Here is a 19,145-nt window from a genome sequence, read left to right as displayed (position 1 = left end):
CACGTAAAGATGATAATTCTGCAAATCACTGCAATTGCAGGTTTCAAACAGAGATGGCGACAGAGGCAAAACTTACGGACTGCAGTTTTAACATATAAACATTCATTATCGCACACATCAGTTATGGTAAACGGAAGCTCAAACGTGCTTGCTTGACGTGCGAGCAGCAATGAGATTCATTCTTGTGTGTTACGGTTGAGCTTCTATTTATGTTCGCTGATATCACTGGTATCATATATACCATTGGCTGATATAAGCCAATTATCGTCAAATTATCAAGGGGCCCCCATTTATTTCTAATTGGCATAGCTATTAGAAATAGATTATCCATAGTACACTAGTATTTTGTAAGTTATATTTTCCATTTAACTCTTGAAGTAAAAATAAAAATAATTAGAAATCTTTTAGAACATAGAATATTTTTTGTGAGTTTTTTATAATCAGACTGCTAACATGGGTCAGACAATAAAAAGCCAGTGGACTGGTTTGTTTGGAGTATAACCCAGTCTGAAAAAAAGGGGTAAATGGAATAAAGCATAGAATAAAAGCCAAAATAATATTTGCTACTAATGTGCTTCCTATCCCAATGCCCTCGAATTTGAGTCAGAAAAAAACAGCGACTAGAGTAAAGAGACTGGAACATTTCATTTCATTCTCAAGGTTAGGGTCTTGCCATTGCGTCTGGCTCCACAAACCCCAGGGGGAGAGGGAGTGAAGTGAAGGAGAGAAGGGAAAAAAAGAAGAGAAGAGATGGCCGAGTAGAAAAAAAGACCGCGACCACAGGGACAGTCAACAGAAGAGAGAGATATTTTGCCACAGATAAGATCCAGAGAGCCTTTGAAGGACTTGTTGCCCTTTGATTACTGAAGACAATCAGCCTGTTAATATGAATGGAAGTATAGGCGCTGACTTTTCACTTTGTGTTTGTGTCTTTGCACCATTGTATCCATTTCTGACACATTTGTATGTGCAAGAAAGCGTAGACTCCATGGGGAGTGGCTTGCCGTACGGGGTAGGTGTGAGAGAGACAGACAGAAAACAGTAGGGAGGTCAGTGAGACAGCAGACAGGGCCTCTCTTATCCTTCAGAGGTCCTTGAGTGCTGGCTGGCGGAGGGATACGCATTCATCTGGCGGATGGATACCATCAATAACACAGCACTGAGGTGACAGGGCTGGCTGTGCAATCACACCCAGACACCATGCTGTCATCAATATACCCGGCTATGCTGCAGATCTCATATAGACACACACACACACACTCACTCTTTCATGCACGCAGCGTTCCCTGCGCAATCGTTTTCACTCGCGTGGCGGACGAGACGAATACACACTCTCACTTAAAGACTAATTTATACACAAACATTCCTCCGTGCACTCTTTCTCTCTCTTGCACACACTGCATCCATAACAACTTGAACATAATTCAATATTCATGGAAAATTCGCTCATGCCTGCGCCATAGCCTTTATGGCGCCGGCTCCATTATGTGTGTGAGTTATACTAGATAAACGCAGCGAATGGTACACACTGTCGCTAATGCTTCTGTATACAGCATATATATCACCCCTCTCTGCACTTCAGCGGCAGGGGGCCGTGCCCCTTAACTGACAAGGTCATATTGTGATGTGTATTACAAATGAATGGTAATGGGTTGCTGGTTCGCTGTGCGCTGAAGTGTGTTTCAGGAGCAGTTAAATCTTTATGCTTGTAATAGAGTGACTTCAAACAAGGTTGAGGAGCCCAAACTAACATCAGTGTTTATGGAAACACTCAATCAGTTTTATTCCCATTTTTTCCTGTAGATCTCCCTCCTGGCTACACTTACCCCGCCATCGCCATGGGTTACAAGGGTGGCCCCTCCCCTCAAGAAGTCCAATTGGCTGAGCATGCCGACTTGGAGGCGGAGCAAGCGGAACCTGCAGAACCTGCGCCTCAGCCCCACCCCCTTTCTCCCAAAGGGGAGGAGCCTGTTTGCCACACTGGTGTTGGCTCTCCTGCTAGAATATCCCAGGAAGTAGAGGATGTAGCGGAGGAGGGTGGAGTGGTAGAAGCAGACGGACAGGTGGATGAAGGACAGGTGGATGCCACTCTCTCGCAAACTTCCCTTTGCCCCGTTACTGACTCTACAGTAGCGGACGCCCATCCGGACGGGGCAACCATGATCCCCAATAGCCAGACTAGTGGAATGGAGAGTCCAGCACCAGCTGAAGACAACAAGAAGGAGGATGAGGAGCTACAAGACACTGTCCAGATTTCCATGACCACCACCCAGGATTCACAATCTGTGGAACCTACCGAGCACGAACCAGAGAGGGCCGCTGAGGATGAGTGCGCGAGTGCACCCACTGACTCACCCTCGCCACCTTTCTCCCCCTGCCCGGTGCCCTCTGCCCTGGGCAATCAGTACCCTGGGAGCTGCATTTGGAGCCTGGAGCTACTCATCGCAGCAGCACTGTGTGCCACACGAGATGCCCGTATGACGGCCCCTGTACCTGTGTCTGGGAACGCAGTAGCCCCTAATTATGGCATAGAGTTACTGAGTGAACTGGCAGAGCTGGAGCGATCCCAACAGCAGAGCAACAACACAGGAGAGAATGGAGGTAAGGATGAACATACACATGTGCCCCCCAATATTCAGATTACCAGTCGATGAGTTGGGGTTTTTAATGGCAGATTTGAAATTCTTACTCTGCTTTCATTCTGTGTGCAAAATGTACAGTTTTCAGGGGATTCAGCTTTTGCAAAGGAATTTTTATAGGGTTTTGGCTTGCAACATTGAGGTTCATGAATGAGATGAAACATACCTATGGAAATTCTTTTATAAAAGAACAAAAAGTGCTTGAATGGTCAACAGTTGCTAACAGGCAAATAATTTCTGTTCGTCAACATCTATTTACTGCTGTTGTGCAAGATTCTTTTCCTGTGGTAGCTGTTTTTAATACCTAAAACATAGTGTGTCATTGTGATGTCATGTTCTAGCTAATCAAAAGAGATTTAAAATTGCGATGTAACAGAAGTAGTGACAGATCTTTCCTTCTGTATTGTGATGTACAATCCAAGTGAAATGTAGGACGGGGACTTATATCTATTGGTTTTTAAAATGATGGAGGCAGATCTGAGTGCGAGCTTGCAGTCGATTGTGAGAAAAAGGTGGGGCTTAAGCAGACGAAATGATTGGAGAAGTCGGCATACGTCACCAGAGAGAAGCCAGAAGATCAAGTTATGACACTTTCGTTAAAAATTACACATATGCAAAAAATGAAATATATGCAAGGATGAATCATTCGCTATAAGATCACTAAAATGCATTTAATAAATAGGTAGGGTGAATTTTAATTGCATGCTGACTTGCTATGCTAAGCTGGTAGGCTTAACAGTTTGCTTGCTAACTTTTGTGACTATTAAAATGTGTTCAGAAACAGCAAAAAAAAAAAAACACAAAAAGCTGTCGATGAAACTGATGATGTAAATCGAAAGCAGCCTCTAAATAAAGGCTGTTGAGAAATCTTCCACTATTATCTGTGCTAGTTCCTCTCCTCGTTGAACTTGGACTATTGAAATGTGTTGAAATATACTTGCATCTAACAAAGAACTTTTAAGTATGTACTTACGAGTACTTTTAAGTTTTATGTTTGGAGAGTCCTTATTTATTCGCACCCCGATATCATTTGGTTACATCCTTCGCAATGTACACCATCACCACATCAACTCCCACAGTTTCAGAAGACTGTCCATCTTGTAACATTTACAGCACCAACAGGTTTACAAAAGGTAGTTAAAAAGCCAGAGAAATGGCCGTTCTGTTTTTTCTTATCACAATAGAAAGCATGCCCAGTCACACACATGATTTAATTCCTCATCAGTGATTTGCATGAGTGGTCTTGTAGCGCTGTGATACAGGCAGCAGGGGAAGACCACAACGGAGGCTTTCATTTTGTTGTTTTTTTCTCTCCTCACAAAAAGAGGTGCAAAAAATAGGGTTTTCAGCCCAGCCAGATCTCCAGGCTTTGTGTGAAGGAAAGATAACAAAGCCCCCCCCCAATACCACCATCCCGACAATACGTGCTGAGACACACCGAAATACACACACAAACTAACTCTCAGCTGACCGTCCAGCTTTCCACTTTCATAGTAACCCACACACACACTCGCTCACTCAACTGCGCACTAGCTCACACTCCTGCCTTCTTTTCCTGCCTACAGATCAAATGCTCCCCCGTCTTTTGGGGTTCAGCACTTCCTGTGGGAGAGACTAAGACGGAGCGGTGAGGAGGGGGCCGTGTTTTTAAAGGGCTTTAGCCTGTCTTAAAAGGCAGCTCTAATGATAGCTAGTTCCCCCCGGGTCCGCCGGATTGGACTGTGTCCACTCACTCATCCTGAGGGACGGCTCCCCTGCCCCTGCTCCTCAAACCTGTTTGATCACTTTTATAAGCCTCATTTTAGATGGAAAAAAGCCCCGGCGCTTTCCCACAGCTCTCCGAGTCCCACAGTGCGAAGTTGATGAAATAGTAAAAACAGCTGATCTTTTCCCTCTCAGGACGACGGCGTTTTTGTCGGCTAATTAGGCCCCATTGTTGTGAGCGCTGTTTTAAAGGCTTGTTGCTTTTCCAGGGACCGTTTAGGGTCTCCCTGCCAAAGGATGTTTTTATTTACGCCAGCATCCTCTAGCAGCTGAGAAATCCCCAACTCTCACACTGCTCAGGAAAAAAATTCTAACCGCATTTGGCGCTGTGCATCGTTTTAGCTGTTTGTGTGTGTGTGCGTTTTCTGCCCATATTAAAACAGGAATGTAATCTGCTGTGTAATTCTTGTCTAAGCAAGCTGCACTAAAGGGACTAATAAGAGAATATGATGAAGCTCTTTGCAGTGGGGAAGAAGTCATCAATAAACACGCCCGCCGCTGAATTATTAAAGAACTGGAGGTGAGGCAGCCGCTCAGGCTGTCAGGACACAGTCTCTCGCCGGCTAAAGATTTCATATGCGATTGGGTTTACTCTTCAGTGATTTACCGATTTGATTTCAAGCATCCTTATCTATGGCAGACGTCTCTGGCGCTCTGCTAACATTCCTTGCGGTGTTATGGGTATTGTGAAGTACGGACAAATAACGTGTGATAAAATTATATAGATTTTGAGAGGTTCTTTGAAGTATTGTTGGTAGTTGTTATTGATTGGTCAGTGATATCACAGTTTTTTTTCCACAGATCTCTAGGCTAAATGCTCTCAGAGAGCGTTATCTGTCTTTTCTCCTTCTCTCTCTCATTTTCATTTCTTTTTTTGGCCTCAGTTCTTCCATCCCTCTCGTATACGTCTTGCTTTCATTCTATCACTCTATCCATGTGCCGTTCCATGGCTCTGGTCCCCATCGGTTTCATTACGGCAGGGCGATGGGCATCGATTTCAAAAAGACCACCACAGGGCTAAAAGTGGCACAATGATTTCAGCCAGGTGGGAAACCAAAGACCCTCCTAGACCCCCATAATCCAGTCTTCTTCGTCTTGTATTTCATTCTTTTTTCTTTCTGTTCACTTGTCTCTCTCACTTTACGTTTCAGCTGAGAGATTTCCTTCATGCAGCTATAATTCTTTTAAAGCCTGTACAACTTGTCGTTCACTTTTCTCTCTCCTCTCCTCTTCCCTTTTTAGACAAATCTCACAGAATGTGTCAAGAACATGTCCAGATCACATTAGTGCTGTCAAACGATTAATCGTGATTAATCGCATTCAAAATAAAAGTTGGTTTTACATAATATATATGTATGTACTGTGAATATTTATGTATATTTAAATACACACACATGCATGTATATATTTAAGAAAAACGTGTTATATTTATATAAAATATTTATGTTTATATATAATATAAATTATATAAATATATATACATGGAAATATTTCTTAAATATATACATGCATGTGTGTGTATTTATAATAAATATACACAGTACACGCATATATATTATGTAAAAACAAACTTTTATTTTGGATGCGATTAATCGCGATTAATTGTTTGACAGCACTAATCTATATACTACTTTAACATTTTACATTTTTTCTATTACGATTAAGAACATTTCCCAACCCAATTCTCATTACTGTAAAGCTTAAATGTATTATTATTATAAATTGTAAAGTGTTTATTCAGTATTTAAAGTAGTAATTCAATGTACTTACTGTACAGGACATTTTGAAAATTATGGGAAATTAAAAATATTTGCATTTTATATATACTTATTTAAATATAAAATTAAGCCTATTTTTTATATATTTTTTTATAAAAAAAAATTTCCCCAGTTATTTGTAATGCTAAGAATTGCATTTTATTATTATTATAAATTGTACAGTATTTATTCAGTATGTAAAGTATTAAATCCATATAAATTAAAGAAATGCTTCCATGATGTATTTTTCATTACCATATATCACCATTTATAATGAGAATCACCAGTGAGAATAATGGGGAAACACAATGTGAAACATTGTGACGCTGAGATTTTGTGGGGAAAATGTGCTTCATTGCCATGAAAAAAAAAATCTTAAGGGACTGTTCAACCAAGTCTTTCTTTTGACTGTTGCAACATCTTGCTATTTTCAGCATTTTGTGTTATGAGCACCTTGTGTTTAAGTTAAAAGAAATTTAACCCTTTAAAATTATCTTATCTCAAGACGCCTAAGCTAATATTCTTTAAAACAGGCTTTATTTTTTAATACAAAAAGCAATGTGATCTGACATTTTTGGTGAGATTTACAGTTTTCACCACCCTCTTCTCCTGTCCTCTCGTTTAGTTTTGATCTCCTCCTGCTCTCTGCCCTCTGCGCGCAGGTCTGCTTGTGCACCGTGCATTTCCCCTCGGAGGAGAAAATTGGATTCTTTCCATGTTAGTAATGAGGGGATGTTTGCGAATAAATAGATAGCTCAATAAACACTTTACTTCTTATTGCCTGTCTCCCCTCCCTTGCTCCCTCCCTCTCTCTTTCCCCCCTTATTCAGTCTCTCTCCTCGCCGATCTCATACTGTGCCCCTGCCTTGCAGTGACGCAACAGAATAGCGAGCTGTGGATGCCCGCTAACACAGACACAGACGCTCACACATACACACTCATGCAGTCTTCTCAGTATCCCCAAGCCAGCTTTGGCTGTCATGAATATTCAAGCCTCATTGGCTGAGTGGAGACTGAGCATGTGGCCTGCCCTAATGACAGTGATAAATGTTGAGAATTCGCCCTTCTTCATCTCTCTCTCTCTCTCTCTCTCCCCCCCCCCCCCCCCCCCCCCCCCCCCTCTCTCTCTTTCGCTCTGTAACATGGCTCCTGGCATCTAAGCCTCATGTACAGAGATAAGCTCTCTGGTTAATAGCTATCATCATTGCTCATTCAGCCTCTGAAAGCACAAAGTGCTGTCAGGAAACAGCGGCGTGCTTAGAGGCGGCTTTGTACCGTTTGAGGCTTTCCTCTTTCTCGCTCTCTCTCTCTCTTCCACTCTCTTTTTATTTTTGCTTCTTCACAGGTTTTTTATGCTTGCATCTACTGGGACAGGCTGGATGTCTGTTTTGCTAGGTCACTTTTGAATATACATGGAGAGACAGAGGCCTTGGTTTACACATGGCATTAACATCTGTCTCAAATGATTCCCATTTAATACACATGTAAACAGGGTTCACAACATTAGGGTCAGAAAACATGTGACCACATCTTGATGCATCTCAGACAACAATGATGACTAATCGATTAAATGAGTTGATCACCCAAAAATGAACATTCTGTCATCATTTACTCACCCGCATGACGTTTTTTCTGTGGAACACAAAAGAAGATTTTTTTTTTTTTTTTTAATCTTTTTTTATTTGTTCAGTGAAAACAACATTCTTCAAAATATCTTTTGTTTTTGGCAAAAGAATGTCAAACAGGTCTGGAATGAATTGAAGGTGAGTAAATGATGACAGAATTTTCATTTTTGTGTGAACTATTCCTTTAATAATTGTTCTCCAAATCTCATTTAATACATCTGAACCAGCTAATCAAGGTCTTCAGGATTATTATTACTCTGCAGGAAGTTGGCCTTCCAAGAACAGGATTGGACACCCCTTCCCTAGACATATGTCTTTCTGTATCTTTCTCTTCTCTGTCATTGTAATATCAGATCAGATAATGTAATGTCTCCTTTTATCTCTTTATTTCTTCTCATTTTGTGCAGAGGACGACATGTTGACCTTTGACCTCCAAAGTTTGGCAACCCTAGCTGCCGCCCGGGCCTTGGAGCTCGCCCCACCCATACCAGTAGACTCAACCCCACCCCTCCGCAGAATCCTCAGTCTGCGCAGGAAGTGCAAGTGGACACCACGGCCTGAACCGGTACATGTGACTCATTCATTTACATTTGCTTGTTTGTTCATTGTTTAGACTAAAGTCAGCAGTTGCACTCCTGTAACAAAAACTTCATTCAAAAATAAAAAATTGTTATTGAAGGAAAATCTTTCCTTCAACTGTAGCTTTTAAATCTTATTACTCATACTTTTGCATATTCAAATTTTTGCTTAAAAACACATGATGCCTAATCTCGTAACGCTTGCAGTTAGGGCTGCACATTAATTTAAATAAAACTGAAATCGTGATATGGCTGTGTGCAATTATCAAATCACAAAGATTTAATTAAATATAATGCGCTGCACATTTCAGAGTGAAGTGCGGCACTGTGTCCACATGAACTCCATCATTCCAAGCACTATGAGTCACTTAAACATACATTTGGAAATGCAACGTGCACCATCTTCTCAAACTTGCAACGAGAAGCATTTATAAACCAGCTGTTGATAGCAAAAGAGAAACTTTAGGGGCTCCCTGCGATTTTCTGCCAAAATAAAAGCTTGAATAATAATAATTATTATTTTATAGTCATATTGATTTATAATAACAAAATGTTTGGCAAAACTTCTGCAGCTCTACAAACAAGCACAGCAAACCTGGGGTTTTAAAGGATTAGTTCACTTCAGAATTAAAATTTCCTGATAATTTACTCACCCCCATGTCATCCAAGATGTTTATCTTTCTTTCTTCAGTCGAAAAGAAATTAAGGTTTTTGAGGAAAACATTCCAGGATTTTCTCCATATAGTGGACTTCAACGGCTGGACAACCAACAGGTTGAATGTCCAAATTGTAGTTTAAATGCAGCTTCAAAGGGCTCTACACGATCCCAGATGAGGAATAAGGGTCTTATCTGGCAAAACAAACTAAAAAAAAAAAAAATGACATACTTTTTAAACCACAAATGCTGGTTTTGCACTGCTCTGCGATGCGCCACGCAGTACGTAATCATGTTGGAAAGTTCACGCTTGACGTACACGGAAGTACCGAGGTAGGGCGAAAAACTCCATCTCATTTTCTCCTCCAAATTCAAAATCATCTGACATCATTGTTTTACCTTTTTTTGTAAAAGCCGTTTGATTTAGTAAACACTTGCTTGGTACTTCAGCCTACGTCACGCGTGATCCAATGTGATTACATAATGCTTGGCGCAACACAGAGCTAGTGCAAGATGAGCATTTGTGGTTAAAAAGTATATAATTTTTATTTTCTTTAGAAAATGACATATCGTTTCGCTAGATAAGACCCTTATACCTCAGCTGGGATCGTGTAGAGCCCTTTGAAGCTGCATTGAAACTGCAGTTTGGACCTTCAACCCACTGGTAGCCATTGAAGTCCACTATATGGAGTTTAATCCTTGAATGTTTTCCTCAAAAACCTTAATTTCTTTTCGACTGAAGAAAGAAAGACATAAACATCTTGGATGACATGGGGGTGAGTAAATTATCAGGAAATTTGAATTCTGAAGTGACCTATCCTTTAAAAAATCACATTTTAAATTGCAATCACAATTAGATTATTTCCCCAAATCATTCAGCCCTACTTGCAATTCAAATAACTACAAAAAAGGAAAAGTTTTTTAGTTATTAATGTCTAAAATTTCAGTTTGTTCCTCACAGAAATCTATTGTATGGTTTTAAAAGACCTGAAATGTAGCGCATGAGACTTTTATGATATTTTTATGGTGCTTTGTAGTCCTTTTTGGAGAACCATCACTATATTTTTTCACTGTATGGAAAAGAGCATTGTGAACGTTATTCAAAATATCTCCATTTGCGTTCTGTGGAAGAAAAACAGTGATACAGTACAGCACAACGTTGAAAGGCATTTTTACTATAAACTCACTGGAGATTATTCCATTGTGTAGGTGTGTCCTGTTAAGGGTACCATGGAAACGCTCGACCGGGAGGAGCTAGCGATGCGTGTGCGGCTGGCAGAACTGCAGAGACGCTACAAGGAAAAACAGAGGGAGCTGGCCAAGCTACAGAGAAAACATGACCACCAGTGAGTGAACCACAGACCACTTTCACAAATACACACCCTCCACATATAAATGCACTCCGCACACCTTTCAAAACCCATTTACACACATGCACGGAGAGATCGAACTCTCTTCGATCCCCCAGCACGCACACTCAGTCTTTCTCTAGCTCTTTCTCTGTCCCCTCGCAACGCTCTACTGAGACCACCCAGCGTGTGCTGAGCCCTCTTTGCATAAGCCTGAGCTGTGCTTAAGTCTTTCCTCTAGTCCACTCTCACAATTAGGATGGCTTAGTGTTTCGTTTCATTCAACATCATTAGTGTGAATTAGAGTGATTGACAGGCTGTGTGTGTGTGCGTGTTTGTGTGTTTACAGGAAAGAAGAGACCTCACGCAGTCCAGCTCGTCGAGGACCCGGAAGGCCACGCAAGCGCAAGTCCACATCGGCACCCCCTATCCCTACAGATGCCCCTAAAAAAGTCAAGTGAGTGTTTTCTTTCATACTTGTTTCCATGTATTTGTGAGGGACACATTTCTGACTTGCTAGAAGAAAGGTTCATAAATGGGCCAGATTGTGTTTTATTTAAATTTACTGGTACCTCAAACTATGCTGTTATATTTTTAAGCAGTCGGACTTGCAATTTTCCACTGGCGGACGATAAAATGGCTAAAAAAAACCTTAGACTTAGACCACCTTACATCTTTTCCTTTTCGATAATTCATTACACTCATCATAATATGGAAGAAAAGATCTGTTGCTACTCCAGACTTTAAGCATTTGCTTAGTGAATACTGTTATGAGGCTAACAATCTAGTTCACAATCTAGTTATAATTAGCTATATTTAAAGGGTTAGTTCACCAAAAAATGAAAATTCTGTCATTAATAACTCACCCTCATGTCGTTCCACACCCGTAAGACCTTCGTTCATCTTCAGAACACAAATTAAGATATTTTTAATGAAATCCGAGAGGAATATGACTTTTAACCACCACCTTCAAGGTCCAGAAAGGTACTAAAGACATCGTTAAAATAGTCCATGTGACTGCAGTGGTTAAACCTTAATTTTATAAAGCGATAAGAATACTTTTTGTGCGCAAAAACAAAACAAAAATACAACTTTATTCAACAATATCCTTAATAATGATATCTTTAGTACCTTTCTGGACCTTGAAAGTGGTGGTTAAATTGCTGTCTATGGACGAGTCAGATAGCTCTCGGATTTCATCAAAAATATCTTAATTTGTGTTCTGAAGATGAACGAAGGTCATACAGGTTTGGAATGACATGAGGGTGAATAATTAATAACAGAATTTTCATTTTTGGGTGAACTAACCCTTTAAGTGCTATATAAGTATATGGGAGGTTCTCACAAGTATAGATGTATACGTTGTGTGTGTGTTTAGAATCGTATAATTCTGCAGAGCAGCAAATAAAGTGTTATTCTTCTGCAGCTCTCATATAGTAATAATGAAAATTCTCTTTCACAGTTTCTAGAGCGAGAGAGTCGAGATTAAATTAGAGCTTTACTGCCACCAATATTAAGCCTAGCTCAGGAAACAATTCCTTACCTGTAGCCAAATGCTTCACATGCATTAATAACAGTCTAGATAGGAGATGTTTTGAAAGATTATGTTTGTGAACTCATTTTGTACGTGCGTGTGCAATGCGACTCTTTTGAGTGCGTGTATGTAAATAAGTCTAGAAGGCTCCTATCAGTTCATACAAGGCAGACTAAGTGCTTAATCAGTGCAAAGAGCCGTCATTAATCATATTTACAACTTCCATTGATTATCTACAAGTGTTGCGACTCCCTTCTAACCGATGACGCGTCTGCGATATTAATTTGATAAAGCGCGGAGACCAATTGCCTGCACAAAGTCAGGGCTTTAAGTTATCACTCTGATGGATGAGCATTCTCCCATGAGATACACCTCTGTTTACGCCAGGACTTAGACGTTTTGATAAACTCGGTCAAATCAAGTTTACCTTACCTGATTAACAAAACTCCCATTTTATTACTAGCCTGGTTGATTAGCAGCGTGCTAATGAAAAGCAGGAGCTAGAGCTTAATTACACATGCTATACCCAGCTCACATTTATCCCTGTCGTTAATAAAGCTCCCCTGCCAAATAAAACAAATGACAACTTCCCGCCACTAAAATGTATCCGAGTCATAAAAAGCTTTTTTTTAGAGTCCCAGAGAGAATGGCAGAGAGAAGCCAAGGTTTGACTTTCTCATCATGGTTTATGTCAGTTTGATGGCAGACGACATGAATTGTTGAGCAATTGAATGGTAACATTTATTGTAGTGTTTGTCAGGATTATTGGATTTGAGGTTATGTGGGCTTTTTTTAGTCTGTCATTCCCCTCATGCATTTGTGTACTAAAAAGTGTAACATCCTTCGGCATCGGGCCAAATCTGTTTGAGGTCAGAGGTCATTAGACAAGGTTAAGGATGTTGATGGTGCATCATGAGAGCATGGATTGGAGACCAGCGCAGACAGATTTTAGATCAGACCACAGCTAACCCTGTGTCCGAATATGCTTAGTTTCCTTTGATGGATGCTTTTTTGAATTGTTTTCCAGAAATATATATATAAAAGTCCCTTAAACAAACAAATACAAAATGCTAAAACAAATTGACTTAAAATGCAATACTGCTTAAGATATTATTCCATTTTTCAGTTCAATTGCAGTGAGAAAAAATACATTTCTATTAAAGATATTGTCTGAAAACAAGTCTTAATATCTTATACGGTGTTGCTTCTCAGGTGAATTTATCTTGTTCAAGGATTTTTTTTTTATATTTTAGACAAAAATACTAATTAAGAATATATTTTTGCTAAATTATAACTTATAGAACCTACTTTAATTGTCAGTATGGTTGTTCTTCATCAAATGCAGTACTTCGAGCTAATTCGGATACAGCTTAAGTCTGGTCATTTCAGTTTTTAAAATGTTTGAGGTCAGTACAATATTTTCTTTTTTTGAAATAAATTAGTAGTTTTATTCAGCCAGGATACATTAAGTTGGTCAAAAGTGATAGTAAATACATTTATAATGTTACAAAAGAGTTCTATTTCAAATAAATACTTTATATTAATCAAAGACTCCTGAAAAAAGTTACTGTTTTCAATCTTGATAATATATTTCTTGAACTCAAAATCAGCATATTCTAAAGGATCATGTGACACTGAAGACTGGAGTAATGGAATAAAATTCAGCTTTGTCGTCATAGGAATAAATCACATTTTAAATTATAATATTTCACAATATTACTGTTTTTACTATATTGATCAAATAAATGCAGCCTTGGTGATATTTAGAGACTTTTTTTTTTTTTTAAAGGCCACAAAATATATTTGGACACTTAAAAATATGTAAATATTATTGCTTTAGCTAACACAATGCCAAAAGAAGGTGATGTTTATTTTAAGGAGGAGAAAAATAGCATATGTACACTTTTTAAGCAAGTTTGTTCGGTTTAAATGGACAAAATATATACAGTTCCAAATAAAAACAAAACCTATTTGGCCACTTTGTGGTTGTCAAACGATTTCCTGCATATGAGAAAACAGCAGAGTGCTCTTATGCTGGGATTTATGCCGATATATATTCACTTGCCAGAATGATTGAGGGTTTCAATGGTAAATAATAGCAACATTCAGCATCTTTTTCAGAGAGAGAATGCTAGAATTTGATTATTGGACTGTGAAGGGGACCATGGCAGGAACACGCGCTCACACACACACATGACCGTTTTCTCCTGCTCTCTTCTGCTGTCTTCCTCCTCTCTCTTTCTCCCTCTCTCTCTCTCTCTCTCTCTCTCTCTCTCTCAGCTTGATGATTGTGTCTTGCTAATCAATGCCCTTCCCTGAATAGCATTACTGTGTAATCCTGACCTCTCTGAGGGGAAGGGGTTTGTAATTAGAGGACTGTGAATTCTCCTACCAGCATACTCGCTCAAGCACACACACTCTCTCAACAGCAGGAATGTGACATGGAGTTGACACAAGGACTAGTGGGGCCTTTCGGGGTCAGGAGGTCAGAAGGTCGCCTTTGGGTGGCGACAGGCAGAGCGGAGAGTAGGGCGGGGGGCTGTCAGCTCTGCTCTTTAATAGACGCCCATGCCACAGTCCTCATCAAGCTGAAGCAACCGCACACCGAACCCTGCCTCGGACCTGGTGTCGGGTTACTAATAAGGTTTCCACGGTTACCTGGTCTCCCGGGCTTTGGGGGTTTTAGAGACTCTATGGCATTTAAATGCAGCAGAAGCGAATCAGAGATGCACACGGCCAGAGAAAATACCACCCTGCTACTGTTCTGTTTTGACAAAACCGAGCCTTTATTAGGGCTCTTAATGACTTCGTAGTTGAGCATCTGTAGATAGATGTACTTGTGCCACGAGGAGGAGAAAGGGAAGTGCACTCAACCCTCTCTCTACTCTGTTCAGAGCTGAACAGTTTACTCTTGGTAATGCTTTTGTTCTTTAGGATTTTTTCTTCAGTTCCGCTCAGGTCTGTTGTGCTTGTTGCATCTTCTCCCAAAAAACAATAATGAATCTCCAGGTGTGTTTTGAAGGAGTTTGTTTGGAATGGGATGAACATATGATGTTTTCGAATGAATTTATCGGATGCAGATGTGGAGAATGGGGTGTAGATGGGCATGTTCACGTCGCATGTGGTGGCAGGTCGATAGAGGTTAGTGTCAATTGATCCAGCTCAGGTCGGTCGACTGACTCCCTCTGGATTGCTCTCTCTCTCTCTCTCACCCTCCCTCTCTCTTCTTTCTTTCATTTCACTATATCAGTTGTTCTCATTTGTGCCCACTTTGATCTTGGGCTGCTTCTCTTTTTCTGTAGTAATGTTTTGGTGCACTTCTGGCTTTTCTGGTTTTGTTTAATCTAGTGTTGTGAAATTTTAAAAATGTGACGCTTTGAGCGCTGTTGAGTGGATTCGTAAACACCTCTGATTGTGTTCACACACTCATCAGATATGTCTGTGATTGGCTACAATGATCAACGCTTCAAAAACATGGTTGTAAATACACATCGATGATGCTCTTCGCCGAGCGTTTACACAGATACACACGCTCTCATAACACTTTCAAATTCAAACACTTCCGTGTGCTTTCAAACACTCACATGCGTTGATCACTGTAGCCAATCACAGACATATATGTTTAGCATGTGAACAAAATGGCCAATCAGAGGTGTTTACGAATCCGCTCAAAGCATCACATTTCTAAAATTTCAGTACTGACTTGGTATCGAAGTTGGTACTTTTGACAACACTAGTTTGATCTTATAAAGTTCCATTTGTCTACAGTAATACTAATGTCCATGATAAGTTTTAATTACAATTTAAAATGTATTTATTTATATATAAATGTAGATATTTAATAAATATATATAAACACACTACCGTTCAGACGCTTGGGGTCAGTATGTTTTTTTTTTTAGAAATTATGCATTAAATTGGTCAAAAACGACAGTAAATACTTTTACATTGTTACAAAAAAATTCCTATTTCAAATAAATGTTCTTTTAAACTTTATATTCATCAAATAATTCTGAAAAAATGCATCACGTTTTTCACAAAAATGTTGTATTCAACATTGATAATAAATAGAAACATGGCACCAAATAAAAAATAAAAAGGTTCAAGCTGTTAACACCTCTCAACCTTGGTGCACAACTGTGGTTCGTGTTATATTAGTCCAGAGAACCCTGTCTTTATTTCTAAACTTACAATTTAAGAAAGTTACTGTCTACAAATCTGAATGACTCTTAACACACAAACATGTTTGTAGACTAGAATTTTTCTGTTCTACTGAGGGTTTTGGACCGTGGTCCATGTTTTTCCACCCATCTGTCCTAGTCATGTATCCGTGCCTCTCTGTCTCTGCGGGTATCCTCCCTCCATCTCCAGCTAAAGCAGGGGCTCTTTGTATTGAGGATGAGGGCCGGGGTCTATGCGGTGAGGACACTGATTCTTTCTGACAGCACCGGCCTGAGTAAAGGGCAGACAGCCAGTGTTCAGACAGCTGAAAGGAAGAGTGGAAAACAACACAGCCAGTGCTTGGCCCTGTGCGGTGAAAGTATATATAAATGTGTGTCTATGTAAGCGAATGTCTTTATGCATATGCATATGTATTCCTTTCAGTCAGGTCTTCTTCTAAATGGGTAATCCTGAAAAATCATATGTATTTATTTTGCTTAGTCCCTCGCATATGCATGCCAAAGCATCTTCTTCATCTTCATGCAGCCTTTTTATTTAGTTATGAGGTGTATGGAAAGCCAAATGCTCCAAAAGTAGGATGAAATTGCGCTATTCAGCTGAACAAATTATCTAGTATTTCATTATTCATTAATCAATTATTATTATATGAATTATTAATGACAAATTATTCACGTGCAACCCAGTGGGCAGTGCAGATCAGTTCTGCGCAGATCAGTTTGGCCAGAGCTGCACTATTAGTGGGTCGCACAAGTAAACGGTCCACCCAGTTGGGACGCTCGGTGCAAATTTGGTCCATTTTTATTCTGTTTTTTTGCTCCTTATGTCTAAATTAGGAGATTTTGCCATGAGCCATATTCTAAAATGAGGATTTCTGCAGAATAGGAACATGACACCTTGTGACTCCTGTATAATGAAAAATGAAGGTTTTCAAACTTACATATACGGTCCCATTATACTTTATACATTACCTTAATATTATTAACGTAAAATATGCATTTAAAGGAAAAATTGAAAAATGAAAATTCTGTCATCATTTCCTCACCCTCAAGTTGCTCCAAGCCTGTATGAATTTCTTTCTTTGAACACAAAAGAACATATTTTGAAGAATATGGTTGACCAAATAGTTGATGCCTTCCATAGTATGGAAAAAAAAAATACTATGGAAGTCAATAGGGACCGGCAACTGTTTGGTTTACGACATTTTTCAAAATATCTTCTTCTGTGTTCAGCAGAAGAAAGAAACTCATACAGGTTTATAACAACTTGAGGGTGAGTAAATGATGACAGAATTTTCATTTTTGGGTGAACTATCCATTTAAAGTTGACCGTAAGTTAAGGAAACACAACAAAGCCGTTGCACAAAATGGAGTAAACATTAAGCACAATGAGGCGGTAATTGATTTATGCATGCCGCAGTGCATGCTGGGAAACAGTCCAGCATCCAGCATTGTAGAAATCACGGGGTCAAGTTGGTGATGTGGCACCTCGATTAACAAGAAAAATTAAAAATGTCTTCATGTCAGAATTTAGGAGTCGCTTTGGGAGTGACTGACTATAGCTGTCGCTAGGACACAGGAAGGAGGCTGGAATTCACCAACCACACGCCGACGAGGCTTCTGACACTCACCTGCCAATCATCCTGGTGACTGACGGGCCAGCTGATGTCTGTGCCGCCACCCCCCACCCCGAGCATAGACTAAGGCAGCCTGTGGCGGGTTTGAAGTAGCTGTCTGCTTCAGGAGTAAAAACACTGCTTACATGCTGCAAAACGAGAGGCCGATCACCGCAGAGCGAGTGTATGAGCCTTATTTCAGTGTAATAGGTCTGCTAGATGGTTGGCTACACACACACACACACACATTCACTCACTCACTCTCGTTGCCCTCCTGAAGGCCTATGCATTGTACTGCTTTGTGCAGGAACAGATGCATTGATATGGTAATAAGACAGAGAAGGGTTTTTTTATTAATGTAATGCTGGAATTCACAGCCCTAAAACCATTGGCACAGAATGGAAAAGGAGTAAGCAGAGACGGAGAGACTGAGACGAGGGAGAGCGAGGAAAAAAGAACAAACAAAATTATGAGTGGGAGGTTGCTTTACCAGCACTTCTCTCAGATATTTCTCGGTTTGGCGTCAGATCCCAATTTTTCAAGCGTGCAGCGGGGAACCAGGCCCCTGCCTCTCCATTCATCAAAGCCTGAAAAGAAGGTCATTAGAGAGCCACAGAGAGGGAAGGCAAGCCCTCCGCTCGCCTCTGATCTCTCCTTTTCATCCTTCGTTCTTCTCTCCCCTCATGAATACCTCTCTGTTGTGATGGACAGGTCGGCTGGAGCGGGGGCGGGGCCGGGACTGCTTACAGTGGAGGACTTGACTGGAGGCGGAGACAGGAAGAGGAAGAAGAGGAGGATGACCAGTAGCCCTTACCACCATCTCACTAGCACACAGGTTCGTAGCTAATCGCTTCTAAACTGGATTTTGTTATGGTTTTATGCAAAATATCACAATTATGTCATTTTTGTGAGTAGGATTTTGAATGCCAAACATTCTTAGTGTAAGTCACATGATTTTCAAACTTGAATTTTACATTTCTTTAAATACTGTTTTTTTTTTTTTTTAAATGTCACCATTTTGTCATTGTCATGACACTAAACACTGTTTTCTGTCCATTGGTTAGTGTTTTTTCCTCTCACATGGTTACATTTTTGACCAATCACAAAAGAGACTAATCACAATTAGGTATAACAATACCAGAATTAAATCACCATTGTCAGTTAGATTTTGAATGCCAAAAATTCAAATGATTTTCAAACTTTTCGTAAGAAAAATTATAACTTTTTTTAAATAAATTGTTTATTGGTTAACAGATAATGCATCATTAAATAACATTTAATCATATTAATAATAATGAAGTGAAAGAGACAAACATCAATAGTATACGGTTATTCAGTGACAAAAAAATGAAATATTTAGAGGAGAATTGGTTGAGGAACATCAATACAGTAATGCCTTGCAAGCATTATAAAAATGCAACACAAACACTGACTTTGGTTTAATTTTCTT

General features: G+C 39.8%; 1 protein-coding gene across 8 annotated transcripts in view; it reads left to right on the top strand.

The window, feature by feature from the left end:
- Window positions 1–19,145, top strand: part of bahcc1b (BAH domain and coiled-coil containing 1b) — a 111,380-nt gene that overhangs the window by 78,885 nt on the left and 13,350 nt on the right. For all 8 annotated transcript variants that reach the window (XM_051914275.1, XM_051914274.1, XM_051914277.1 and 5 more), the window contains 5 exons: window positions 1,804–2,601; window positions 8,193–8,350; window positions 10,228–10,364; window positions 10,717–10,824; window positions 18,407–18,530. In XM_051914275.1, coding sequence (XP_051770235.1) covers window positions 1,804–2,601; window positions 8,193–8,350; window positions 10,228–10,364; window positions 10,717–10,824; window positions 18,407–18,530 — 1,325 coding nt within the window. The remainder of the gene's footprint in view (window positions 1–1,803; window positions 2,602–8,192; window positions 8,351–10,227; window positions 10,365–10,716; window positions 10,825–18,406; window positions 18,531–19,145) is intronic.

Source organism: Ctenopharyngodon idella, chromosome 12 (assembly GCF_019924925.1).
Source record: "Ctenopharyngodon idella isolate HZGC_01 chromosome 12, HZGC01, whole genome shotgun sequence".
Taxonomy (NCBI): domain Eukaryota; kingdom Metazoa; phylum Chordata; class Actinopteri; order Cypriniformes; family Xenocyprididae; genus Ctenopharyngodon; species Ctenopharyngodon idella.
The sequence above is the reverse complement of the archived record's forward strand: the minus strand, read 5'-3'. Positions and strand labels throughout refer to the sequence as shown.